Raw genomic sequence first — 25243 nt, forward strand, 5'->3', positions numbered from 1 at the left:
TCAGGTGTGGCTGTAACCCTAACCCTAGGGTTAACCCTAACCCTAACCCTAGGGTTAACCCTAACCCTAACCCTAAACCTAGGGTTAACCCTAACCCCAACCCTAGGGTTAACCCTAACCCTAACCCCAACCCTAGGGTTAACCCTAACCCTAACCCTAGGGTTAACCCTAACCCTACCCTAACCCTAGGGTTAACCCTAACCCTAGGTTAACCCTAACCCTAACCCTAACCCTAGGGTTAACCCCAACCCCAACCCTAACCCTAGGGTTAACCCCAACCCCAACCCTAACCCTAACCCTAGGGTTAACCCTAACCCTAACCCCAACCCTAGGGTTAACCCCAACCCCAACCCTAACCCTAACCCTAGGGTTAACCCTACCCTAACCCTAACCCTAACCCTAGGGTTAACCCTAACCCTAACCCCAACCCTAGGGTTAACCCTAACCCTAACCCTAAACCTAGGGTTAACCCTAACCCTAACCCCAACCCTAGGGTTAACCCTAACCCCAACCCTAGGGTTAACCCCAACCCTAACCCTAACCCCAACCCTAGGGTTAACCCTAACCCCAACCCTAACCCTACCCTAGGGTTAACCCTAACCCTAACCCTAGGGTTAACCCCAACCCCAACCCTAACCCTAACCCTAGGGTTAACCCCAACCCTAACCCTAGGGTTAACCCCAACCCTAACCCTAACCCTAGGGTTAACCCTAACCCTAACCCTAACCCTAACCCTAACCCTAACCCTAACCCCAACCCTTCCAACCGTGTGGACGCGCTCTTCCACGTCAGCTCTACATCTAATGGGGTTTTGAAATCAGGACGATGAAAAAAGCCAGGACACCTTTGTGGAAAGTGCATTTATTACTTATTTTCCCAGGCAGGTGGACAGTTGGAGGCCTCAGCAACAATGAATAAACGAGTGGCTCCACCCCCACCTGGCTGTCACACACTGTACAAACCCTCCAACAAGTTGCTCCAATCTAAAAATGTCCATAAAAGCCAACCTCTCCTCCGCTTAAAAAAATAAACAAGTAACAACGAGATCAGGCCCCACCCACATCAGGGGAGTGGGCGTGGTCAGGGGACCACTGATGTTTCCAGTTCCCACTGGTCCACCAGGTTTAACGTGAGGAGGTGTGGCCTGCACAGCCTGTCCTCTCCAACGAGACAGGTGGGCGGAGCTAGTCGGAGTCAGAGTCACTTGATTCATCAGAGGAGCTCTGGTCTTCATCATCGTCATCCTCGTTCTGAGGACATGACCACAGAGGATGCATTGAGAGGACCACAGGTTCTCCGTTAGCTCGTCGCCATGGTGCCACGTGATGACTCGGTGTTTTTACCTCTTCATCGTCTTCCTCGCTGTCCGTGGATCCTGACGTTTCATCTTCATCGGAGTCAGACGATTCGCTCTTCTCCTCCTCCTCATCGGAGTCTGACATGTCCTGCTAGAAGATGAAGAGAGACACAGCCTGACAGTCCAAACTGAGGGGATCGATGCCCACACACACAACAAAACCGCACAGAACACACCAAGATTTCTGTAAGGTTGGATTGTTCGTGATCTCCAGTCAGAAAAGACCCGCTCTGGGTTGCTGGTACCTTTGCTCGGTAAGCCATGACCCTCTTGGCCACCCCGACCGCTGGCGCTGCGGCTCTGGAGCCCACAGCCTTCGCCTTTGCCGTGACGCGAACCTTGACCTCAGGACTGCTGCGAGCTTTAGCGCTGCTGCGACGTTTCTGACAGAGAGAGACCATCACAGTTTATGACGCACAGCAGCCTCAACAGGAGCCGGCGGTGGTGCGGAGCCTCACCGAAGAGGAGAGCTCCTTGTAGACGGCGCGGTCCTGCGGGGTCAAGGACTGGGGGACAGACCAAAGGCTCGTTACAGGGGTTCAGAGTTTTAATCCCAATCAGCTTCACACTCAGACCGAGTATCTGTCTCCATCAGTAACTGTCTCTCTGGCAACGGTCTCCATGGAAACGTCAAATCAGAATCAGTGAGTCTGGGCCCGTTTCAGGAAGCAGCTTTCGTGAAAACCCCGACTTCACCCCCCACATGAAGGAAACTGTGGTTTTTGGTTTCACCAACAAGCTAGAGGATTAATCAGGCCTGATCATTGTTTCATTAGAGCTCTAATTAAAATAGTTCATGGTGGAGGCGACCTTCAGACAGTCCCAGCTCATGAGTAGAGGCCAGGGACCAGGACCAGGGGCCAGGACCAGGGTTGGGGTTAGTCCATCTATCAACCAAACCAGAGTTTAATAGAATCACTCTGAGGAGCAACACATGCTAGACCAGGTCCTGCCTGGTTCCCCCGTGCTGGTGTCCTGACCCTGTGGTGGACCTCAGTGCCCCCGTGGTGGACCTCAGTGCCCCCTTGGTGGACCTCAGTGCCCCCGTGGTGGACCTCAGTGAGGCATTTTAGATCCTCGTTCAGGAGCTTCACTCATGGTAACTTTGACTAAACGAACCCTAAACGTCTGCTGTGAAACCCAAAACTCAGAGTCGGACACTGTGGAGTTCAGCTTCGGACTGAGAGTTTGTGAAAGCTGCCTTCTGAACCAGGCCCAGATGTGCCCCAGGTGTTGGGGATGGGCCGGCATGCAGGGGGGCCTACCTTGAGCCACGCCTCCAGCTCCACCTTGTACTCCACCTGTTGCTCCTCCACCAGCTTCTTGTACTTGTCCTTCTGAGCAGCGCTGAGCTTGTGCCACCTCTTGCCGATCTCCACCATCCGCTCCTTCAGGCTGAAGTGGTTGAGCTCGCCGTTGGTCAGCAGCTCCTGGGAGAACATCTGATAGCCACTCCTATTGGAAGCAAGCAGTCACATGGTGAAATGCATTATGGGATGTCCAGAGAGTCACGTCTGATGCATCGTTTATAGGGTCTCACAGGGATGGAGCAGTGCACAGCACGTGCACGCAGGAAACACAGGACGCCCTCGAGATATTTGACTAAATCTTCACTTTGCTGCCATCAAAATGTGACTTTCGAACTCGTCGGGACTCAGAACTCACACTGGAGGCTTCTTGGGTTCTCCGTCGAACTTGTGTTTCCTGTGACTCTGCCCCGCTGGCAGCGTCCTCATCTCCAACAGCTCCCTCTGTGGGACACCGCCGGAATTACAACACAAACATGGAGGCGCTCTTGTTGCAGGACTGCTCTCAGCAAACCTCGTAGCGCTTCTGGTCCTCTGCTGCCTTCTTAATCCAGGGAATCTTCTCCTTCTTCTCCATGGATTTCCAGGCAGCCTCCATGCCCACCTGGGCCTTCCTGCGGTCGCTCTGTTCAGGAGGACGACGGGCAGGGAGTGAGAGAGCTAGCGTGCTAACGGGAGCCGCTCAAAGGTGTCGGCCTTACTCTGTATTTGGCCAGATAGTCTCCGATCACACTGTGCTGCCACATCTCCTCCGCAGTTTTTGGTGTCTCTGGAAGCTTCACCGACTTCTTCCCATCACGCCTCTCTTTTGTGACTCCAGTGGGTAACCAGTGCTCTGGCTCCGCCTCCACCGGCTGTTCCTAAAAGAACAGTGTCAGTCAGGGGTGATTTGTAGATTGTAGACGATGAGGGCGAACGTCAACACGCCGCCTGAAACTGGGAGCGTCCCCAGCAGCACCGGTTGTCCTGTGTGACCCAGTGTGGACGCAGCCTAACAGAAGACACGGCCGTGGCACCTTGACAGAAGGGGACCGTGCACGGTGAGGACTGGAGGCCACGCCCCCTCCCACCCTGGTCCCGCACATCTTCTCCTCGGTCATGACCCGCTCTCGCTCCTCCTCTGGAAGACTCTGGGAAACAGGATAAAAGAACCATGAGCTGCTTCTGCCTGGGCGGTCCGGGCTACCTGGTTCTGACCGTTTTGGTCCTTTCGCCAGTTTAAAGCTATTTTCCCATCAGAGAAACTCTTTGAAGGTGCTGCTGCTCATGAAGCTGCAGCCATCTTTGACCGAGTCACGTGACCAGACAGCTGCATGTGTCAGGTGACCCGTACGGACCCTCTGCTCCAGGTTCATGTCAACCTACCTCCAGGAACCTCTGCAGGTCGATGTCGTACTGCTTTTTCTTCTGATGAGGAGCAGAAGGAGGAGGTTATTCCAAGGTTCTGGGAGGCACCAGGTGACTGATGGTGCCAAACCCACCTGCTCGCAGCGCTTCTGGAACATATCCTTCTCTTTTTGTGTCATCAACTTCCACCGTTTGCTGCAGAGAACCATCCGCTCGGTGCTCGGAACGTCCTTCATGTTCACCATCAGCTCCGCGCAGTACAGAGAGTAACCATTCCTGGGCACGGACAGATGACCTTTAACCTTTCCTGCCTGCTAAGAGTGCACCTGTTCACCGTTCAGGCCGTCGTATCCTGTTGTGTGTTTAGCATGTTGTGACTACTAATGCTGTGGTGATCTGAAGGCTGATGAACGTTAGCGTTAGCCGCGGCTAAGGTGACTCACGGTGGAGGTTTTGTTGGCCGCCCATCAAACTTGTCCTTCAGCTGGCGCTCAGCTTTGGTCAGAACGGAGCGAACGTGATCATCGGAGTTGGTGTCGGGGTGGGCTTCATGATACGCTCTCATGCTGCCCTGCACACACACACGCACGCACACACACGCCCATCATCAGCCACAGGCCAGAGAAACCTGCTGTGAAGTTCTTCCGTGTTCCACCTCATAGTCCTTCTGGAGCTCCAGGGCCTTGCTGATCCACTTCAGCCTCCTCTTGTCAGACAGTTGGGACCACTGCCTCCTCAGTGCCTCCTTCAGCTCCTTCTGACTGACCTGGACACACAAACCATCACCATGGCAACGCGCGTGTGTGTGTGTGAGTCAGGGCGTGTCCCTCTGGGTGTTTGGGTACCTCTGGGTGCAGCTTCATGTAGGCCTTCTTCTCATGGTTGTACCACAGCTGTTGGGGAGTTTTGGGTTTCTCTGGCAGCTCTGACTTCTTCCTCTCTTCTATCAGCTCTGGATGATCCTCCCTGCGGGTCAGCGGTCATTAGCCATTAGCATTAGCCATGCTAACAGCCAGAGCTACACATTTAAAGTGTTTGCTGTTTATGGAAAATGCTTCTTGAAGACTGGGAAGCTGCCTGACTGATTCAGCCATTTATTAGAAAAAGAATTTGAGAACAACAGAAACAGAGAATCTGAGGAACATCTTCCTTTGGTCTTTTGAATTTGGTCATTTTCAAAGTGAAACCTGCATTTTCTAGCAGGCGGTGAGCCGCGCTGGTTAGCCAGTGCACAGGTCTGACTGGTCAGACTGGAGGCGGTGGAACTCACTTGAATCGAGCCATGTTCTTCTCAAACTCTTCTTTCTCTCGCTGGAACTCTGTGATGTATTTTTGCTGCAGATTTAAGACATATTCAGCTTCTCAGAGACACGACTGCACCTTCAGGTCCGTTTGAACCTGCACTTCTTTCTGTTGATGTGATTGGATAATCATCAGCCAATCAGCTGCGAGTCCGACCTCACCTTCTTCTTGTCAGGAAGTTCTTTATACTTCTTGGACAGGATCTTCGTCAGGTCCAGGTTGCTCATCTCAGGGTGGATTTTGGCGTATTTGGCTCGTTTTTCCATGAAGAAGCGGAAATACGGAGTCAAAGGCTTCTTTGGGAAATCTGGATGAGTCTGACGGTGATGAGAACATAGAGAGAACATGCGTGAAGCACCTGACAACAAGAGCTCCAGAAGGCACGGAGCTGAAAAGCAGAACGCCACATGGTTCAGCCTCTCCAGCCTCAGAACATCTCAGCGAGAAGAAGCTCCTTTGATTCTGTTGTTCTGCTCTGTGGATCATCTGAAAGGCGGCTGAATGTCCCGACACTCGCTCAAACCAGGCCACCTTCCATCCGTTACCTTCAGTTTCTTGCCTTTGTAGGGATTCTTCACAAACTCGATGGCATCGACGATGAGCTCCGTCATCGTTCGGTATTTTCGGACCTGCGGCACAACGAGGATCGGTGACTCGACTCAGAACATCCCATGATAACGGGAGGCCAGTCTGGTACCTCTGTGGAGACCTTCTGCCATTTCTGGCGACACATGTCTCCGGTGAAGCTGCCGAAACAAACTTTCTCCCAGTCGAAGTGCGACTCTGTGGTTTTATACTTCATCCCGTCTCCATCAGGCAGCAGACTGCGAATCCTCTCCAGGAGAGTCAGACAGTCCTCTTTACTCCACTCATCTACACACACACACACACACACACACACACACAGATGATCTCACCTTTCAACTGCCGCCACTCACCAGCAGAGGTGGGTCACATGATGATGATGACATGACCCTCACCTGGGTCACCTTTGACCCTTCCACTCTGGGCTCTGGAGACACTGGTGCTGCCATTCATGGTGAGGCAGAAAACTCCGCCCCCTCCGCCCTCTGAAAACACACACACACACACACACACACACACACACACACACACAGTAATGTAGTCTCGTTGTATTATACAGCAAATCTAGACACTAATTATCAGTACAGAATTAACGCAGATGATCTCGTGACTGCGGTTCATTCTAGGAATAAACTCAGGACAGTTTAAACCACAAAATTCTTACTCAGTGTATTGTTTGTAACGGCATCTGTAACCATGGTGATTCTACAGGGAGAAAACAGCAACTGTTTGTGAGGCAGCTCCACATCTGAATGAATTCAAGTCTGGAGAAACCCGCGGCGAGGTCAGTCTCCACCTGCATGTGATCTGTCGGACTGAACAGGTGTGACCCGCCCAGATGTCCCCGGGTCCATCTCGGCAGCGTCTCGGTAAAGTTCGGAGGCTGCCGCCATGTGCGGGAGCCAGCGGGGAGCGGTAGAGAGCAGCCGGGCTCGCTGTCACTTCCCCGGATCACTTCTGCCGTTCGGAGACGCTTCCTGGGCTCAAATCAACCCCGCCGCGGCCAGTGCTCCACCAGCGGGCCTGCATCGCTGCAGTCCGGTTTCTGTGGTCCAATACGGCGTCTGAGAGCTGGGTGTGATCGGAACACGGTGCGTGTTCACCGGGTCGCCCACGAGCAGCAGCAGCGGGCCGCCAGGCTCCAAGAGCCCGATAATGGCGCCCGTCCTCCGGCAGGAGACACCACGTAGTTTCCGCTGGCACGTAAAGAGCAGCTGGAGACGTAAACTAGCTTTCAGATTTCGTGGCAGAGAATCGGAAAAGAGTGAACAAATGCCCCAGCAGGAAAGAATGTGGGGTATTTTACCAACAACCGACCAACTGACACGTGTATCTGATAATCACTTCACCGTGAAAACGTTAAAATCGTGGAGTTGGTAGATGTTTGTGGCTTCGGTTGGCAGGTATGAGGACTAAATTGGTCCAGGAATTTTAGAGTGTGATCATTTCAGCGCTCCACTGGAGGATCTGGTGATATGAGAGCTGAGCGGCTGCAGGAGCCGATGTTGCCCACGAAGCCTCCACCGCGAAGCCGCCATGAATGTTCTGTTGACTCGGGGACAAACGAGCAGATACACCGAGAATTCTGCTTAAAATCACAACTTACTACTTACCGTCAGGTTCAGACAATAAACGGGTTTAAACTGCACACGGCGGTGCTCGTCTGGATTTTTTTGAGATTTTTAAAGTGTGTCTTTTTCAGCCGTAAACCCCGGGGAGTCAGGTCGAAACGAATCCGACAAAAGGAGCGTCTAGTCCGGTATGAAACTCCGCCCAGCGCCGCAGGGGGAGGAACTCCGGGGGAAAACAGAAGGACAAAGGCGGAGGATGAAACCAGAGACAGCAGAGTAAAACACCTGCCAACCCCAGCGCAAGTCGCTTCTAATTCCAATTACTGTCACATTTCTGCATTATCGGCACCCATTTAGTGTGTGAAGACATTAACCTGCGACAGCGGCCTTTTAGCCACATTCCACCCTCCCGACTTAAACCTGGTCCCAGTCCAGATGCTGAAGCGACGGAGACACGCGGGACCCGGGCCCGCACAGCCGACGGCCTGGTGCCGCTCCGGGGAGCGGCCCGGCTCCGGGAGGAAGGGAGGACTAAAGTGTGCGGGGAGCTCAAGTGCTCTGTCCCCGCAGGCGGCGCTCCCCCGGGCCGGTGTGGAGCGATCGGGAGGCGGGAGCATTACCTTCATCCTGAGCGGAGAGACCGCGGCCGACGTGCTCGCAGCGGTCCGCCTGCGGGGGCAGCGGCGGCCGGTGATCGATCGGGACGCGGGGCGCACACCTGTTGTCTCACCAGACAACACACCGCGCACGGCATTTCAAAAGTTAGACCTGAGCCAACTGATTTATCTGCAAAAAATAAAAAATAAAACGACTTTGAAATTTGTCTTTATAAAATTCTAATTGTTTGGATTTGTTTACGCATCTATGCGCGTGTGTGAGAGATGAACGCCCCCTCGTGGCCATGGCGATTATTACACGGTTTAAAGACGTTTGTTTGTTTGGAACCTGTGACCCGTGACCCCTCGCCGAACCCGGGTCTATCGCCACTGAAGACACCACATTTATTCCTTTCAAACACTCGGTTTCGATCTTGCAGGATCCTTGTTTTTTTATTTGATTCCGGAAGAAGGCAAACGCGTCACGGTGCTACGTCACTTCCGTCTGAAAGCTGCGAGACTCCGCGGTTGAACCGGAGTGTTTGGCGTTCTCGGGACCGACAGCCTCATTAGTCTGCGGGCTGATGTCCCGGCATATGACGCCTCTCAACTAAACTGAGTAAGTCTTGCTCGTTCTTCTTTCATGATTTACCTGAGGCGTTTTTGGCTGTACCCGGAAGCCCAACGCTGATGCTAACTGTGCTGAGCGTGTAGCTTAGCCGACTTCCTCCCTGCCTGAGTTTGAGTGTTAGCGGTTAGCAGTTAGCTCGGAGTTGCGCTGCGCTGTTTATCAGCTCGCGCCTGACCTGCACGAGCACCAGGTGGAACCGATACGGTCCGCAAAGATTAACAGAACTCTTCAATCTGGAGGTGGTGGAATGACCAAGATATTGTCATAGCATATTCCTGGAGTCCACCTGAGGGACTGCACACGCTAATTTTCTTGTCATGACACCTGTAAATACCAGTGGTAATACCAGTAAGCTTTGTTTGGACTGCACTTGTTGTACATCATCCAGACCATTTTTAAAGCCCATAATGGTGGTGTGCTAAGCACAACTGTTTAGTGCTAAAGAGAAACAGGCTCAGCCTCTTGGGGAAAACTGCCTGCATGGAGCCACAGGTGGAGGGTGTTATTTCTAAAAGCTGAGAGGAGCTCGAGCTCTGAAAGGCTGCTGGGCCTGAGCCCATTCGGAGCAGAACCTTCGAGTCAACTCTAAATGTGACCAGATTTGCAAACTAGAGGAAGGTTTGGTTAGAGGTCCGGAGAAGTCTGCCCTTGGGAAAGTCCAGTACTCTTTGGAAGGCCGGTTCGCTCCCCTAAAGCCCCATCAGCACCAGCACCAACAATCATGGCAGCATTACAGGAGAGCGATGGGAGCTGGGCCCCTCTCTCCCACTGTGGGTCCTCCTTCATCTGGCTGTTCTCCCATCCTGACCCGTCTGCTCCCTTTCATAGTGTGGTGGATTCTTGGCTGTAGCCTTGCTCAAGTTCTTGCCCACTGCCAAAGGTGAAGCACTGCATATTAATGTGCACTGACTCACATATCACACAGCGGCACCCTCACACAAAACCCTTCTGTTAGAGCAAAGCCCTGAAATCCATCCCAGCCAAACAAGGTCGCCTCGTCGTCACTGGGCACGTTGGGTAATCTTGAACTGTGCTGTTTGTGGATTTACGAGATCTTTTTCTGTTAGAAATGTCCCAGAGCTTGAACAGACTGAACTGAAACAGATGTTTTTGATGTTCTCGACCTGTGTGACCCCCAGCAGGTGTTGCTGAGGGAGATGGCTCTGATCGAAGGCATCGGTGACGAGGTGACCCTGCTTTTTACCTCCCTCCTTCTCATCCTCGTGCTGCTGCTGGCCTGGATCTCCACCCGGACCTCTGAACCCCCAGAGCACCTGTTTGCTTCAGCCCCAGGTCCCCCCCCCTCTGCCCGGCAGGAGGTGCCCCCCTCGTTCTCTGACTCCACCTCTTCATTGTCCTCTAGTTCTGTGAACGGCAGCTCGCTGACAGAAGCTGCTCCCACGGAGGAGAAAGATGGGGGGGGGGGGACGGCACAGGCCGCAGGGGCAGAAGGGGTGAGGCTGAGGCAAGGAGACGGAGTTGGGGGGGAGTCTTCCTCCCAGAGGAACATGGTGGTCCGACTGAAGTTCCTCAATGACACAGAGAGAACCGCTCAGGTACAACCACAGGACACCATTGGATATATCAAAAGGTAAAAACTCATCCGGTAATACACTCTGTAATAACACGGTAATAACACGCTGTTCTACTGTAATAACACGCTGTTCTACTGTAATACACGCGCTGTACTACTGTAATAACACAGTAATAACACGCTGTTCTACTGTAATAACACGCTGTTCTACTGTAATAACACGCGCTGTACTACTGTAATAACACGCTGTTCTACTGTAATAACACGCTGTCCAACACGGGAATAACACGCTGTCCAACACGGTAATAACACGCTGTTCTACTGTAATAACACGCTGTACTACTGTAATACATGCGCTGTACTACTGTAATACACGCGCTGTACTACTGTAATAACACGCGCTGTACGACTGTAATACACGCGCTGTACTACTGTAATAACACGCGCTGTACGACTGTAATAACACGCGCTGTACGACTAACAACACGCGCTGTACGACTGTAACAACACGCGCTGTACGACTGTAACAACACGCGCTGTACGACTGTAACAACACGCGCTGTACGACTGTAACAACACGCGCTGTACTACTGTAACAACACGCGCTGTACGACTGTAATACACTATACAACAGGCGGAGGCGACAGCGTATTCCAGAGTTCTCTGAACCACTGGTCGTTAGCTTGGCTCTCTCTGGTTCTGTGATGGACCTTTATGCTGATCCGAGTGCCTTTTGTTTGTTTCAGGACCTACTTTGCGGGTCAGGAGCAACAGGTCCGGCTCATCTATCAGGGCCAGCTCCTGCAGGACGATACTCGGACCCTTGCCTCGCTCAACCTGGCCCATAACTGTGTGCTGCACTGCCATATTTCTCAGCATGTAGACCAGGGGCGGGGGGTGGGAGGCCATCCTACAGACCAAGTTCAGGTGGCACTGAACGTGGGCAGCATGATGGTCCCCCTGCTGGTCCTCATGCTGTCAGTGCTCTGGTACTGTCAGATCCAGTATCGGCAGTTCTTTACAGCACCTGCTACTGCTTCGCTGGTCGGAGTGACGATCTTCCTCAGCCTGGTGGCCTTCGGAGTCTACCGCCATTAGACAGCCTGCTGTCCCTCACCTGGCGCCTGCAAGTTGATGTAGACCTTGAGATTTGTATTTCTGTTGCCATGGAGATACTGGGTCTTAAAGAGGATGTATTTTTTTCTGTAGATTTATGATCGTGCCTCTTAATTTCTGCTTTCTATGGTTGGTAATGGTTTTAATGGGATCCATCTGACACCAGTTGTAGACCGTCGGCCAGACCTGTCTGAAAATGATGTGATTTCAGGAGAAAAGGTTGTATTAAATCATTTATTTATCTTGTTGCGTTTGTCAGATCACAAATCTCAAAATTCATATATTTACCAAACTCCCCAAAACCCATAACAAGAAGATGACATAAAAATACAAGCAAATTCTTTCCACACATTATTGCAGACTCGTTTAGGTTTATATAGAGAACGGGGTGGGGGTGGGGTGCTTGGCTTAAAAACAAGCATTAAATTAACACCAAACTCTTAACCCCTCTGTCTAAACATGACAATAAAGTTTGAAAGAAAGGTTTATAAATCAGATTATAGCGTAACCGCTATACAAATAAAAGAGAAAAGTCTCTAAGTCTTCGATAAGAATTGTGTCCAGAAAAGTGGTCAAATAACATTATCCCTGTTCTATTTTGAGGAGAGTGCAACGTTTCCCAACAACCATGTCACGTGTTTTGGATTCAATTCAACTCTCGAAACAAGGATCTTTCTCGCGAGATCTTTCGCCACTTGTATTGAATCGTGATTGGCTGTTCACCTGTTTAAATCGAGTATGACGCCTTCCAGCTTTTCAAACGGCATTGTCGTCCGAGTAGTGCAAGTTGTCGAAGTCGTCTATGCGGAGCCTTCAAGGAACCGAAAAATGGTTTCGGTAAGTAGCTACAGCTAGCTTCACAACAATCGCGTCATCAGCGAGTGATGCTAAGATTAGTTTCTTGCCTTTTTTGTGTCCTGATGGATCATTTGTGATGTTAGATTAGCTTTAAATGTAAGATTTGCAAGTGTCAATATTGGTTTAATTACAGACCCGTAAAAGGATGGATTTATTGAGTTTAGTGCTCTCCTTTTATTAGTGTGCAGTTTAGCTAATTATTTCTTCCCGCTTGTGCCTCATTTTTTTTTTTTTTTACTGTCCCCTAGAAACCGGATATCCGCTCAGCGTGTGTCGCGTGCTTCCATGTGTTCGTCTAGAATCGGGATCCAGTAGCTCGAACATGCAGAATACACGAAAACCGGCATAATTTATAGTTTTGGGTTATAAAATCCTACCTTTTATCTTGGGCGGCTGGAAAACACTCTCTAAAATGTATATATTAAAATACCCGGAATAATTTCCAGATTTAAGGATCAAATTTGAGTAACATGAGTTGAGACTTTCAGGTCGGTCATTAATGTGTTTAAAATAAACCAAAATAGAGACTTGATTTCTGTTGAATCTGTGTTTTAAAACACTTTTTATTATACGTTTAAATTGTATTAGGAAGGAGCCCTGATTTGGATCTGCATCAATGGGATCGATTCTTGGAGGTAAGCGCTGCTGTCTAGTACAACCAGAGGCACTAGTCCTGGTTCAGGAACTTGACATTTACCTGGATATGATGTAACGAAAGGCCGAATGAAGCTCCGCCCACAGCAGACTGTTCACAGGGGTTGGAGCCGTGACAAAATCGGACTGAAGCGTATTCTGATCCAGATCGTTGTGGGAAGCCTCCCGGGGCTGGTTTGGACCGCCTCTTTATCGTTAAGTGAATCTATGGTATCTGGTGGTTTGCAGATTCACTGATGCTGGAAGAGGGCGATAGTGGGGTGACTCCGGTCCGACTGGCTCTGGCAGAATGATGTGCTCTGAAGATGAAGCCCCGATGGCAGACGTTCAGCTCTGGCCTGAGTGATGTCACAGGTAACCTCCACCCATGGCCTGCTGCTATCGGTCAGGTCAACTCTGAAATGAGCTGAATCAGCTCACATTGTCTGTGTGAGAACGTGGAACTGATTGGAGTAGTTTTGATAAACTGAAAGGATTTTTAAAAATTCTAAGTGGGAAATTGTATGGGTGAAATAAAGCCAAACCAAAATGAGGAAACACACTCATTAAATCTATTTTTCTTTTCTTTTCTTTTTTTTGATGGAGAAAATTAATCTCAAGGCTTCCCGGAGAAAGGGACCATTAGATTTCCTTGTGGTGGTTTCTGTTGGTTTTTGACACGGGTTATCTGCTGGGAGATGATGTGAACAAAAGGCCGAATTGAAGCGCTGCCAGCAGCCATTGTGGTCTTGGTGGGGCGCCATGACAAAAACGGACTGAAGCGTTCATCTGATCCCATGTAAAAACCTCCGCAAGTTTAAACCAGTGCGGCTCAACCAAAGAAAAGCTGAGACTGTCAATATAAAGGATACTTGTACAATTAAAATGGTAAATGTTGATATTCAACTGTCTCCTCAAAACCTCTTGGATTTCTAAGTGCTTATTATACTGCATATCAGTGCTTGTTTAGAGGATAAAAAAGGTTTGTGCTCAGACTTCTTGACCAGAACACCTTTTTTTTGGTCAAAGCTAATTTTATATTTTACTTCTGTGCTGCTTTGTATAGATTTTAGCAAATCTTCGTCGAAAAACTTTTCCATTAATCATCTTGGAACGTTTCCCCGGAAGTTGTCTCATCGGTTAGACCCGCCCCCTCGGCTCTGATTGGCTTGTTCTAACTTCCGCATTCGTCTGACCGTTGCCAGATCAGCCAATCAGAAGCAGAGGAAGCCGCGTTATGGAGATTGTTGCGGGATCGCTGCTTGGGAGCGACGAGTTTCCCCTGTTTACTCGTCTGGATCCGAATCGTTGGACCGGACCGAACGAGACCGGGACTTATTCAGTGATCTGGCCTGCAAGATGGACACGGTAACGTCTCCAATGGTAAAGTCCCGAACCGTTTTATCCGCCTCTGGTGGAAACTTTATCGTGCAGCTGTTAGCATAGGCTGCTAATTGAGCTAGCAGCCACATGAGAGGGTGTCTGGCTGGTACCGAATATAAGAGCATGTTTTAGCCGTTCCTGCTCGTCCGGCCTTTACAGCGTGGGTCTGGAAGCTTCGCATTAAGACCAAACTCTGCACTTTACAGTTCGTGTTGGGTCATTTCTGCCCGGATTATCTTGCCGAACAGAAAATGAATGGGTTCGGTCCGTGCTGGGGGCCCTCGGTCCTGAAGCGGGCAACATTTGGGGTCAGACCTGTTCTGACGTCGCATTTAACTGTAGCCCTTGGCTTTTGCACACGAGTACGAAGAATAAGAGCGTGTAAAACTGAAAATTTCGTTAACTCTTTAGAATTCCTCCATCTTCCCACGGTCACAGGTTCGGTTGCATCGCTGCTCAGGATGAACCTTCATCTTTCTACCAAAAGCTGCTTACTAACCATTTCTATCTCCTATAAATGGAGGAGGTGACGAGCCAAATGTGTGGGTCCCATTACACAAGGAGCTCGGGAGGCCAGACTTCTTCTGTAGGATCCACGTAGGACTACAGACGGGGGGGGGCAGGTAGTGGGTCGGGTTCAGCAGCCTGGGGGATGAAGGTGGGGGGAGGTATCCTCAACAATGTTGGTGGCTCTTCAGGCTGGTGTCGGGGGGGGGCAGAGGGGCAGATGACATCATTTCCTGTCTTCAGTCCGCTGTGCTGTTGCCAAACACTGAAGGTCTGGTCTCGGAGACCAACATCACTCCTCAGCCGTGTCCTTTTGAATTCCAGGACACGAGGAAAGACGTTCAGATCAAGGTGGAACCGGAAGGTGATGTGGAGATCGGGTCGTACCCGGTCCTCAAGAATGTGTCCATCAGGCTGACTGACTGCAGTCTGTGGCTGGAGGGACGGGACTTCTTGTCTCTAGGTAATGTCTCTATAATAATGTCTAGCCTTCTGCCCCTCAGGAAGACATGGAAACATGGTTTAGCTTCATGTCTGTGCTCCTCCACAGAGGAGCATCCTCACGTCTGGTCCCACCGGCCCTCACACTGCTGCTCCACAAACGCAGGAAGGAAGATGGTCTACTGCTCCGAGTGCAGCAGAGGCTTCTACAAGCGGTCCCACCTGGAGGCCCACCAGAGGAGCCACCAGGGAGAGCAACCCAACCAGTGCTGGAGATGTGGGAAGTCGTACCCCACGCTGATGAGCCTGATCATCCATCAGCAGATCCATGACCGCCAGGCCCAGTATCGGTGCTCGTACTGTGACAAGACCTTTGCCCTGAAGAGGGACCTAAAGACGCATCACCGCATGCACTCGGGGACCAAACCCTTCAAATGTTGGTTCTGTGGAGACGGCTTTGCTGTCCAGGAGGAGCTCGACGATCATCTCCAGGTGCACAAAGGGGAGAAATGCTACCACTGCAAAACCTGCGACAAGATGTTCATCTCCTACCAGGGCTTTAATTTCCACCGGAAGGCGCACAAGGATCAGCGGCGCCACCCGTGTCTCAAGTGCAGCAAGACCTTCAGCAACCCCCAAAGTCTGAAGCTCCACCAGGTCACCCACTCCAACAGGAAGCCCTACGAATGCACCCTCTGTGGCAAAGCCTTCAAGCTCCTGACGGGCCTGCGCTGCCACCAGAGGACCCACCAGGACCTGAAGGAGTACCACTGTTCCGAGTGTGGCAAGTGCTTCTCCAGCCTGCAGGGTCTGAAGCTGCACAACCGCACGCACACGGGCCTGAAGCCCTACAAGTGCTCCGAGTGTGGCAAGAGCTTCACCCAGTCTCCTCACCTCAAGTCCCACATGGTGACGCACACAGGGGAGCGCCCTTACGTCTGCACCACCTGTGGGAAGAGATTCACCCAGTCGTCCCACCTGAGGTCCCACATCACTCTGTTCCACGTGGGGAAGAAGCCGTTCACCTGTGACGACTGCGGGAAGAGCTTCACCATCGCTCACTACCTGAAGATGCACCGGCTGAGCCACACCAAGGAGAAGCGCTACCAGTGCTCCTACTGCCACAAGTCCTTCTCCTACCACAACTCCTGGAGGGCCCACGAGAGGATCCACACGGGCGAGCGGCCGTTCAGCTGCCAGGACTGCGGCCAGAACTTCATCACGTCCGGCTCCCTGCTGAGCCACCAGAGAGCCAAACACACGGGTGAGAAGAGTCACTACTGCATCACCTGTGGCGAGTTCTTCTTCACCAGCTCACTGCTGCGAATCCACCAGCTGGACCACACGGGGGAGCGTCCGCACGCCTGCAGCTGCGGCAAGACCTTCAAGACCAGAGGAGTGCTGCGCTACCACCTGAAGAGGTTCCCTGGCCACCAGCCCGGCCTGAGGGGGCCCGTGGCCTGAGGGGGGGCCCGTGGCCTGAGGGGGGGCCCCGTGGCGCTGCAGCGGTACGGTGGGGGCTGCTGCCGCCTCGTGATCAAAGCCGTCTCTGTGGCTCGGCTGTGGACAGGTGGACCACCTTCTGCACTAATGGGCGGCGGCTCCACGCAGAGGCCTCGTCTTCAGAGGGGAGCTTAACGAAGCACTTTAATGAAGCAGAGCTCAAGACTAACCCAGGCTTCCTGCTGGGGGGGGGGGGTAAATGTACCACTCTGGGCCCGGAGACGATGGGACGGACACTCGCCTGCAGCGGTGTGACGCAGGGCTCACGTTTCCATGGAGATGGTAACAATTCTTAAGGGGGGGGTCCATCTGGTATTTATGGTCCCGGCGTGTGGGCAGGTGTTTGTCCTGATGACCCTAAAACCCGACGGCACCGCTGGCGGGAAGCTCCTGGACGCTCTTCATGCTGGACGTGATGAACCGGCTCAGGATAGAGTCCAACAGAACCTCCTCCCAGGGGCCAGCAGGGAGACGAGTCCACGGTGGGGGTGCGAGGACTGGTGGAGGTCCACCACTTGTAACGCTCCCTGCTATAGTGGGGGGGGGGGGGCAGATTTCCGTGTCTCCTCGTTCATCTATCAAATGTGGAAAAACGAGCTTTTGACTGTAGAATAGAGGAAAAGCTCCGAACTGATCTAGGACCAGTGACACTTCTGTAAACAAAGGCTTGGAACAATGAGTGGTGCCTTCTGATCAATAAACATGATTGGATCAACCTTTTCATCTCAAGTGTTTCTTCAATAATTGGAAGGTCCCTACAGTTTCACACGTTTGGTTTAGATCAAAGGCAAAAGTTGGTTGATCGAATCCGATGAAACCAAATCAGCACTTCCGCCGCAGATGACGTCATTTCCGCCCTGCTCCGTAAATATGGCAGCGTGCAGGTTCCGCACTGTCCTCTGTCGGATCCTGAACCCGTTCCGACGGTCCGCAGACGGGAGACGTTTCTGGGCCGCACAGCTGAGGTGAGTTAAGCTGGACACGGACCACAAGAACCGGATCGGTTGCGGTTCCGTGAAGAGGAACGGACGCAGCTAACGGCTGTGACCAAAACATGCTAGTGACCAAAACATGCTAGTGACCATAACATGCTAGTGACCTAAACATGCTAGGGTCTGCGACGCAGCTTTTATACGTTTAGCCTACTTTGTTTAACAAGTTCAAAGTTAAAACGCAATTTCGAGCCTTTAACGTGTGGTTGTTAGACGTCCACCAGGTGGCGCTGCGGACAGTCCTGCCTGGGTCAACCGACATGAGCCTGCCCCCGGAGGAAGATGCTTCCTGTGGACGGCTGTCGGTACTGAAGCTGCTTCACTGCAACGCTGAAAATTCCCTTCAGCCAGAAAAGAACGTTGGAAAACTTTCACATTTTATGTTGGTATCCTAAAATAACCAAATGTCATACGGTGAAGTTTTCTGGCAGCACAACAAAATGTGAAAGTCTCCAACTGTGCTGGCCGAACTGACATTTATTAACCAGTAACGTGTGTGTGTGTGTGTGCGTGTGTGCGTGCGTGTGTGCGTGTGCGTGTGTGTGTGTGTGTGTGCGTGCGTGTGTGTGTGTGTGCGTGCGTGTGCGTGCGTGCGTGTGTGTGTGTGCAGCTCTCTCTCTCTTCAGTCGTTCTGATGATCTACCAGCTGAAACTCAGAAGGATGAGATGATTCTGCTGCTGAAGCGAGCTAAGGTACCGTTGCATGGTGCTGGAACGGGTCGGTGGTTCTGGGTCAGTCGTCACGTCTCCTCTGGTCTCACAGCTCAGCATGTATCGAGGGCAGCTCCAAGAAGCATCGGGGTTCCTTCATCGGGCCGTCGTTCTGGCTCATCAGACTAACGACCGGCAGGGGATCATCTACACCTACAGTCTGGTAACCCTGACCTCTGACCTCTGACCTGTGGGGGGGGGTAAATGATCAGATTTTTGAGGGATTCAATCATAAATGATCCCTGATTAGCAGATTTTACCCTGAAACATTGAGATGACCTCAGAATCAGCTTTATTGCCCTTGTTCCTGTAATACACAGCATCACACTGGTGGGGGGGCACTGGTGGGGGGGCACTGGTGGGGGTGGGGGTGGGGGGGCACTGGTGGGGGGGCACTGGTGGGGGCGGGGGGGCTTAAAGGTCCTGGTGTGACGCTGCCACATTCAACATGAAGAGACACTAGAATAAGACCTCTGACCTCTTCTGCACCTATTCCTTAGATGGCAAATCTGGCGTATATTCAGGGTGAGCTGGACAACGTGAGTCCACACACACACACACACACGCACACACACACACACGCACACACACACACGCACACACACACACACACACGCAGGAAAAAATGATGCTTTTCTGTCTTTACAGGCAGAAAAACTTTTTAAAGCAGCGATGAGCTTCATGCTTTCAGGAGGAACTCCAGAGGTGCCTGTCTGTCTGTCTCCCTGTCTGTCTGTCTGCCTGCCTGTCTGTCTGTCTGCCTGCCTGTCTGTCTCCCTGCCTGTCTGTCTCCCTGTCTGTCTCCCTGTCTGCTCGTCTGTCTGCCAGCCAGGGACGGTCCTTACAAAGATAGAAGAACAAATGCCTGTGTGTGACAGAGCTGTTCATTAACCTGTCTCTCACTCTGTCATTAACCTGTCTGTCTGTCATTAACCTGTCTCTGTCATTAACCTGTCTCTGTCATTAACCTGTCTCTCTGTCATTAACCTGTCTCTCACTCTGTCATTAACCTGTCTGTCTGTCATTAACCTGTCTGTCTGTCATTAACCTGTCTCTCTGTCATTAACCATTAACCTATCTCTCTGTCATTAACCTGTCTGTCTGTCATTAACCTGTCTCTGTCATTAACCTGTCTCTGTCATTAACCTGTCTCTCTGTCATTAACCTGTCTGTCTGTCATTAACCTGTCTGTCTGTCATTAACCTGTCTCTCTGTCATTAACCATTAACCTGTCTCTCACTCTGTCATTAACCTGTCTGTCTCCAAGGACGACAACGCCGTCATCGAGATGTCGCTGAAACTCGCCACCATCTATGCTGAACAGAACAGGTGACCTTGACCCGCTGACCTTGACCCACTGACCTTGACCCGCTGACCTTGACCCGCTGACCTTGACCCACTGACCTTGACCCACTGACCTTGACCTGCTGACCTTGACCCGCTGACCTTGACCCGCTGACCTCGGGAGCTCGGCGTGCTGTTGCACCATTAACGGCGTGTTTGTGTTTGAGGGCGGAGCTTGCAGAGCACGGCTTCAGGTTCTGCACAGAGTCTCTGGAGGCCAAACTGAAGCAGCAGAAGGAAGAACTTGCAGAGGAGCGGACAGGTGAGGCGGAGTGCACCAGAACCAGAACCAGAACCAGAGGTTCCTGCTGTCAGATCCATGATGTTTCTTTGGGTTCTGGTGTTCAGAGGAGCTGGAAGCCCTCAGAAAGGAAACCCACCTCCTCCTGGGTCTCTGTCTGGACTCACGAGCTCGGTACCGAGCTTCAACTCTGCGACTGAACCAGGCCCGGCAGGACTACCAGGAGGCCCTGAGCATCTGCCGGCAGGAGCAGGGCGACGCCCACCCACAGGTAGAAGCTCTGAGAAGGTGAGAGGACCCCCCCATGCTCACTGTCATGTCTCCTGTAAGACTCTGGTGCTGATGAGCGACCTGGCCACCGTCCTGGACCTCCAGGGTCACCACGACGAGGCTCTGACATTGATCCAGCAGGCTGTGGACCTGAGCCGTTCTGTTGGACATCCAGACCAGCACGTGCTCCTGGGGAACCTGGCTGGGATCCTGTTGCACGCAGGTGAGTTCAGGCGGCAGGTGAGGCCGGTGGTCCTCACCAGCTCTCAGCCTCTCCTTCTATCACACAGGACACCTTGAGGATTCGGTTCGGTTCTACAAGGAGGCTCTGGGTCTGGCTCGGCAGTCGGGGGACCAGGAGGCCGTGGGCCAGATTCTGGAGGGGCTGACGGAGGTGAAAAAGAGGAGGAACCAGGAGGAGGATAAGAAGGCTGCTCAGAACTGACCGAAGCTCCGTCCACAGGAGCTCAGGCTCTGGTTCCTCTCCTCAACTACAGGTTCCTGCCAGGACCTCTACCCCCCCCAGAACCTCTACCCCCCCCAGAACCTCTACCCCCCCCAGGACCTCTACCCCCCCCAGAACCTCTACCCCCCCCCCCAGAACCTCTACCCCCCCCCCAGGCCACGTTCCACAGGTGTCCAGCAACACAGACGTTGGACTGTTGGTTCCACACTTGTGTTCTTGTTCACACGCAGCCGCTGAACTTCCTGCTGCTTCCTGAACTGTCAGAATAAAAGCACGTGATGCCAGATACACGCACAGCTACACACACGCACAGCTACACACACACACAGCTACACACAGCTACACACACACGCACAGCTACACACACACAGCTACACACACACACACAGCTACACAGACACCACCACATGCTGATGAAGCTCCGCCCCCTGCAGATGCCCATGTGACCAGGCCCCCCATGATTGGCCCAACCTGAAACTGTCTTTATGAACTTTGTGTCTGGTTTTTATTAAATATAATCAGGAAATGTTTAAGATTTGTGTGTTTCTGGAGAACAAACGAGGGTGTCACAAAGACAATCATCAATCAACCAATCACTCATTAGTAAATTACTCATTAGTAACTCATTAATAAATCACTCATTAGTAAATCACTCATTAGTAACTCATTAATAAATCACTCATTAGTAACTCACTCATTAGTAACTCATTAATAAATCACTCATTAGTAACTCACTCATTAGTAACTCATTAATAAATCACTCATTAGTAACTCATTAATAAATCACTCATTAATAAATCACTCATTAGTAACTCATTAGTAAAGACCAGACAGCAGCACACAACAAACCGGAGGAAGACACAAATCCGTCATAAAGGTTCCGGAACAGCAGCAGCTCTTTGATCTAATCTCTTTGGCTTTGATCTTTGGAATTAGCAAAGTAAAGTATAGCAGCTCTTCCTCAGCCCATCATCATCATCATTTCCTAAAAATGTCATCAACACGTCACATGACCACGTTGGCGACCCACCGCCTGACGTGAGGACGGCGAGGGCAGAGGTCAGTCACACGGACTTCCTGTTGGACGCCAACGCAGTCGGGCCGGGGGGGGGATGCAGGTGTGACACGAGTCCTGATCTTGATCACTTCTGATCACACGTGACCCCAAAACTGCAGCGTTGCTCCGCTGGTGCTGCTTTACCTCCCTCACTGCCTCTCACACCGTCGCCATGGCAACCTCCCTGTCCATGGGAGGTTCCAGTGAAACCCAAGCAGGCGTGGACGCCGAGGTCACCTGAGCCAAACCTCTGCTGAATGTTTGATGAGGAGGCTGCCACAGAGCTTCTGTATCACCTGGACAGGTAGAACACAGGTGAGGCTCTCGCTGCTCCGAGGCTCCAGCACTCAGGTAAAGTCCCTCTAACTCTTCCTCTACTACAGCAGCCACCTTCTCTACCTCAGGTTAGGGGGGGCTGTCTTTGTGGGACCTGAGACCTGGACCAGACCTCATGGGAGGGTCTTCGTGTGCAGGCGCTCTAGTTCACGCTACACAGTTCAGCTCGTGGGTCAGGGCTAGGGTCAGGGTTAAGGTCAGGGCTAGGGTCAGGGTTAAGGTCAGGGCTAGGGTCAGGGTTAAGGTCAGGGCTAGGGTCAGGGTGAGGGTCACCCTGTCTGGGAGGTGTTGGGACTCGGCTCTTCTCCATCTTGAGTGGAGCAGCTTCCATTTTGTCCTGACGTTGATGACGGTGACGTTTGTTGGGGGACAGACTTGAAGATGCAGCTAAATGATGTTTTTGTCTGAAAGGTGATGGTGTGACGATGTCTGACGCCCGGCAGCGAACTCTCTCTGCATCTGGAGAAGCTCTATATCAGGTTCTGGGTCTGGAGAAAGGCTGCAGCCACGATGACATCAAGAAGTCCTACAGGTACGAGTAGCTAGCATCTAGCCAGTGATTCTGTAGCTCCGGTATGATGCTAGCTAGGATAATGCTCGTGGTTAGAACAGGATCACCTCACACCTCTTTCTCCTCCTCCCCAACAACAGGAAGTTAGCGTTGCGCTATCACCCTGATAAGAACCCAGAGAATGTGGAGGCAGCAGAGAAATTCAAGGAGCTGAACAATGCTCACGCCATCCTCTCGGACCTGAACAAGAGGAACATCTACGACTCCTATGGCTCCCTAGGACTTTACGTGGCCCAGCAGTTTGGAGAGGACAATGTTAACACCTACTTCATGCTGTCCACCTGGTGGGCCAAGGTGGGTTTGTGAAGAAGTAGAACATTTTTAAGAGTGAATGAGCAAAACTGTTCCTAGACCCTCAAACTCCAGACCTCAGTGGAGTTGTAGAAGAAGAACATCGATGTTGAAGGACACCTGAGCTGCTGCAGAAGGTCAACAAACCAACTATTCTAGAGAGGATTAAAACAGGAGGTCTCACTCCAAATGTTCATTAGAATAAAAACCTTCAGCCTCACTGTCATCGAACACGTTAGTAAAGACCACAGATCCAGGGTTAGGGTTAGGGTTAGGGTTCTAGAGTTCTTTACGGGGCAGTGATGTCAGTGGCAGTGGGCTCAGAGAGAGTGTGTGTGTGTGTGTGTGTGGGGGGGGGTGGGTGTGGGTGTGTGTGTGTGGGGGGGGGGGTTAGTGTGTGGGTGTGTGTGTGGTGGGTCCTCAGAACTAGCTGCAGGTGGGAGCACTGGTGGAGAGCTGTTAGTTTACCATGACATGCTGGTTTAAAGGGGCGACGATGGCGCTCCGAGCAGGCGTCGCTGCTCAGTGATGCCATGTTGTTCCTCCGGGGGGGGGGGGGGACTCATCGGAGCCTAACCCAACCCTAACCCTAACCCTAACCTAACCTAACCCTAACCTAACCTAACCTAACCTAACCTACCCTAACCTAACCTACCCTAACCCTAACCTACCCTAACCTAACCCTAACCTAACCTACCCTACCCTACCCTACCCTAACCTAACCTATCCTATCCTAACCTAACCCAACCCAACCCAACCCAACCCAACCTAACCTAACCTAACCTAACCTAACCTAACCTACCCTACCCTACCCTAACCCTAACCTAACCTACCCTAACCTACCCTACCCTAACCTAACCTAACCTACCCTAACCTAACCCAACCCAACCCAACCCAACCTAACCTAACCTAACCTAACCTAACCCTACCCTTACCCTAACCTAACCTAACCCTAACCTACCTACCCTAACCTAACCTAACCTAACTAACCCTAACCTACCCTAACCCCAACCTAACCCTAACCTAACCTAACCCCAACCTAACCTAACCTAACCCTAACCCTAACCCTAACCTAACCTACCCTACCCTACCTAACCTAACCCTAACCCTAACCTAACCTAACCCTAACCCCAACCTACCCTAACCTAACCTACCCTAACCTAACCTACCCTAACCTAACCCTAACCTACCCTAACCTACCCTAACCCTAACCCTAACCTAACCTAACCTAACCTAACCCTAACCTACCCTAACCCTAACCCTACCTACCCTACCCTAACCTAACCTACCTACCCTACCCTACCCTACCCTACCCTAACCTACCTACCCTAACCTACCCTAACCCCGACCTAACCTCTAACCCTAACCTAACCCAACCTAACCTAACCTACCTAACCTAACCTAACCTACCCTAACCCTACCCGAACCTAACCTACCCTAACCTAACCTAACCTAACCTACCCTAACCTAACCTAACCCAACCCAACCCAACCCAACCCAACCTAACATAACCTAACCTAACCCTAACCTAACCCTAACCCTAACCTAACCTAACCTACCCCAACCGAACCCTAACCTAACCTAACCCGAACCCTAACCTAACCTACCCTAACCCTAACCTACCCTAACCTACCCTACCCTAACCCTAACCTAACCTACCCTAACCTAACCTACCCTAACCTACCCTAACCTAACCTACCCAACCCTACCCTAACCCTAACCCTAACCCAACCCTAACCTAACCTACCCTAACCCTCTGCTGTCCCCTGCCAGGGCCTCTTTGCCCTCTGTGGCCTCCTGACCGGCTGCTACTGTTGCTGTTGCCTCTGTTGCTGCTGCAACTGTTGCTGTGGGAAACTCAGGCCAGCCAGCAGCTCGCAGGAGGCGGAGCCTGAGTTCTTCTGCTCTGACGAGGTGGAGGAGGAGATGAACGACAGGCGTGATGGTGGTGAGCAATCAAGCTGTTCACAGGTTTTGAGAATCTTTGTGGAATCAAACGTTTTATTCTGACATCTCTGCAGATATCGACAGTCCCATCACTCGTCAACCCGCCAACGCCAACGAGAAAACTCAGCTGATCTCCGATGGAAGCCGCCGCTACGCTGACACCTACACCTGAGGAGCAGGAGCCCTCAGAACAACACACCGAAGAATGTGTTCGCTCAACACAACATCAATAAAACATCAGCGTTTTATAAAAGAAAGAGTCGTTTCCTTCTGGTTTTTATGCTTCACAGCCTTTAATTGATGGTGATGGCGACCAGCTTCCCTCCAGCAGGCGGCGCTGCAGCCT

At 51.7% G+C, this 25243-nt stretch overlaps 5 protein-coding genes and 1 long non-coding RNA gene across 26 annotated transcripts; 4 read left to right on the forward strand and 2 right to left on the reverse strand.

The window, feature by feature from the left end:
* Positions 1-845: 845 nt before the first annotated feature.
* On the reverse strand, positions 846-8232 carry ubtfl (upstream binding transcription factor, like). Of its 8 annotated transcripts, none has more exons than XR_008954034.1 (20): positions 6563-7488; positions 6294-6383; positions 6011-6186; positions 5859-5942; positions 5475-5630; positions 5282-5346; positions 4857-4977; positions 4667-4777; positions 4455-4582; positions 4146-4287; positions 4030-4071; positions 3681-3794; positions 3366-3524; positions 3179-3289; positions 3023-3108; positions 2623-2812; positions 1816-1863; positions 1603-1740; positions 1344-1485; positions 846-1250 (listed from the first exon to the last, which is right to left on the reverse strand). XR_008954034.1 is itself a non-coding variant. In XM_057057257.1 (20 exons), exons 2-20 carry the CDS (start codon positions 6349-6351, stop codon positions 1185-1187), a joined length of 2100 nt encoding a protein of 699 aa, XP_056913237.1. In that variant the 5' UTR covers positions 6352-6383; positions 8090-8232; the 3' UTR covers positions 846-1184. The 8 variants fall into 8 exon arrangements, 6 of the variants coding, with proteins under 6 accessions (XP_056913237.1, XP_056913238.1, XP_056913236.1 ...); XM_057057257.1 differs by lacking the exon at positions 6563-7488 and adding an exon at positions 8090-8232 and having other exon boundaries at positions 1344-1448; XM_057057258.1 differs by lacking the exon at positions 6563-7488 and adding an exon at positions 7844-8063 and having other exon boundaries at positions 1344-1448.
* Positions 8233-8398: 166 nt separating this feature from the next.
* On the forward strand, positions 8399-11593 carry tmub1 (transmembrane and ubiquitin-like domain containing 1). 4 transcript variants are annotated; one of them, XM_057057338.1, is made up of 3 exons: positions 8399-8684; positions 9836-10287; positions 10977-11593. In XM_057057338.1, the coding sequence occupies exons 2-3, from the start codon at positions 9854-9856 to the stop codon at positions 11326-11328; spliced, it is 786 nt and encodes a 261-aa protein (XP_056913318.1). In that variant the 5' UTR covers positions 8399-8684; positions 9836-9853; the 3' UTR covers positions 11329-11593. The 4 variants fall into 4 exon arrangements, with proteins under 4 accessions (XP_056913318.1, XP_056913319.1, XP_056913320.1 ...); XM_057057339.1 differs by having other exon boundaries at positions 8543-8684; positions 9839-10287; XM_057057340.1 differs by having other exon boundaries at positions 8558-8684; positions 9801-10287.
* A 255-nt stretch (positions 11594-11848) lies between these two features.
* On the forward strand, positions 11849-17387 carry LOC130539135 (zinc finger protein 664-like). Of its 6 annotated transcripts, XM_057057279.1 has the most exons (7): positions 11863-12183; positions 12793-12839; positions 13087-13212; positions 14043-14220; positions 15052-15190; positions 15278-16642; positions 16712-17387. In XM_057057279.1, the coding sequence occupies exons 4-6, from the start codon at positions 14197-14199 to the stop codon at positions 16630-16632; spliced, it is 1518 nt and encodes a 505-aa protein (XP_056913259.1). In that variant the 5' UTR covers positions 11863-12183; positions 12793-12839; positions 13087-13212; positions 14043-14196; the 3' UTR covers positions 16633-16642; positions 16712-17387. The 6 variants fall into 6 exon arrangements, with proteins under 6 accessions (XP_056913263.1, XP_056913262.1, XP_056913259.1 ...); XM_057057283.1 differs by having other exon boundaries at positions 11849-12183; positions 15335-17387; XM_057057282.1 differs by having other exon boundaries at positions 11860-12183; positions 14043-14205; positions 15278-17387.
* A 100-nt stretch (positions 17388-17487) lies between these two features.
* ttc19 (tetratricopeptide repeat domain 19) lies at positions 17488-21228 on the forward strand. 3 transcript variants are annotated; one of them, XM_057057306.1, is made up of 11 exons: positions 17488-17636; positions 17877-17968; positions 18274-18356; positions 18427-18537; positions 18875-18913; positions 19023-19079; positions 19642-19703; positions 19886-19980; positions 20067-20230; positions 20290-20452; positions 20520-21228. In XM_057057306.1, exons 1-11 carry the CDS (start codon positions 17512-17514, stop codon positions 20672-20674), a joined length of 1146 nt encoding a protein of 381 aa, XP_056913286.1. In that variant the 5' UTR covers positions 17488-17511; the 3' UTR covers positions 20675-21228. The 3 variants fall into 3 exon arrangements, with proteins under 3 accessions (XP_056913286.1, XP_056913288.1, XP_056913287.1); XM_057057308.1 differs by having other exon boundaries at positions 17504-17636; positions 17877-18045; XM_057057307.1 differs by having other exon boundaries at positions 17504-17636; positions 17877-18045; positions 18274-18537.
* On the reverse strand, positions 19115-19942 carry LOC130539176 (uncharacterized). Of its 4 annotated transcripts, none has more exons than XR_008954057.1 (5): positions 19793-19942; positions 19627-19722; positions 19521-19577; positions 19343-19422; positions 19115-19266 (listed from the first exon to the last, which is right to left on the reverse strand). It is a non-coding gene; the product is annotated as an uncharacterized LOC130539176 (long non-coding RNA). The 4 variants fall into 4 exon arrangements; XR_008954055.1 differs by having other exon boundaries at positions 19116-19266; positions 19343-19367; positions 19504-19577; XR_008954058.1 differs by having other exon boundaries at positions 19261-19272; positions 19326-19367; positions 19504-19558.
* A 1083-nt stretch (positions 21229-22311) lies between the features above and the next one.
* Positions 22312-25154, forward strand: LOC130539167 (dnaJ homolog subfamily C member 5B-like). Its single transcript, XM_057057351.1, has 4 exons — positions 22312-22620; positions 22740-22953; positions 24724-24898; positions 24972-25154. Exons 1-4 carry the CDS (start codon positions 22514-22516, stop codon positions 25067-25069), a joined length of 594 nt encoding a protein of 197 aa, XP_056913331.1. The 5' UTR covers positions 22312-22513; the 3' UTR covers positions 25070-25154.
* Positions 25155-25243: the final 89 nt, after the last annotated feature.

The sequence above is a fragment of the Takifugu flavidus genome, chromosome 15, assembly GCF_003711565.1.
Source record: "Takifugu flavidus isolate HTHZ2018 chromosome 15, ASM371156v2, whole genome shotgun sequence".
Lineage (NCBI taxonomy): Eukaryota > Metazoa > Chordata > Actinopteri > Tetraodontiformes > Tetraodontidae > Takifugu > Takifugu flavidus.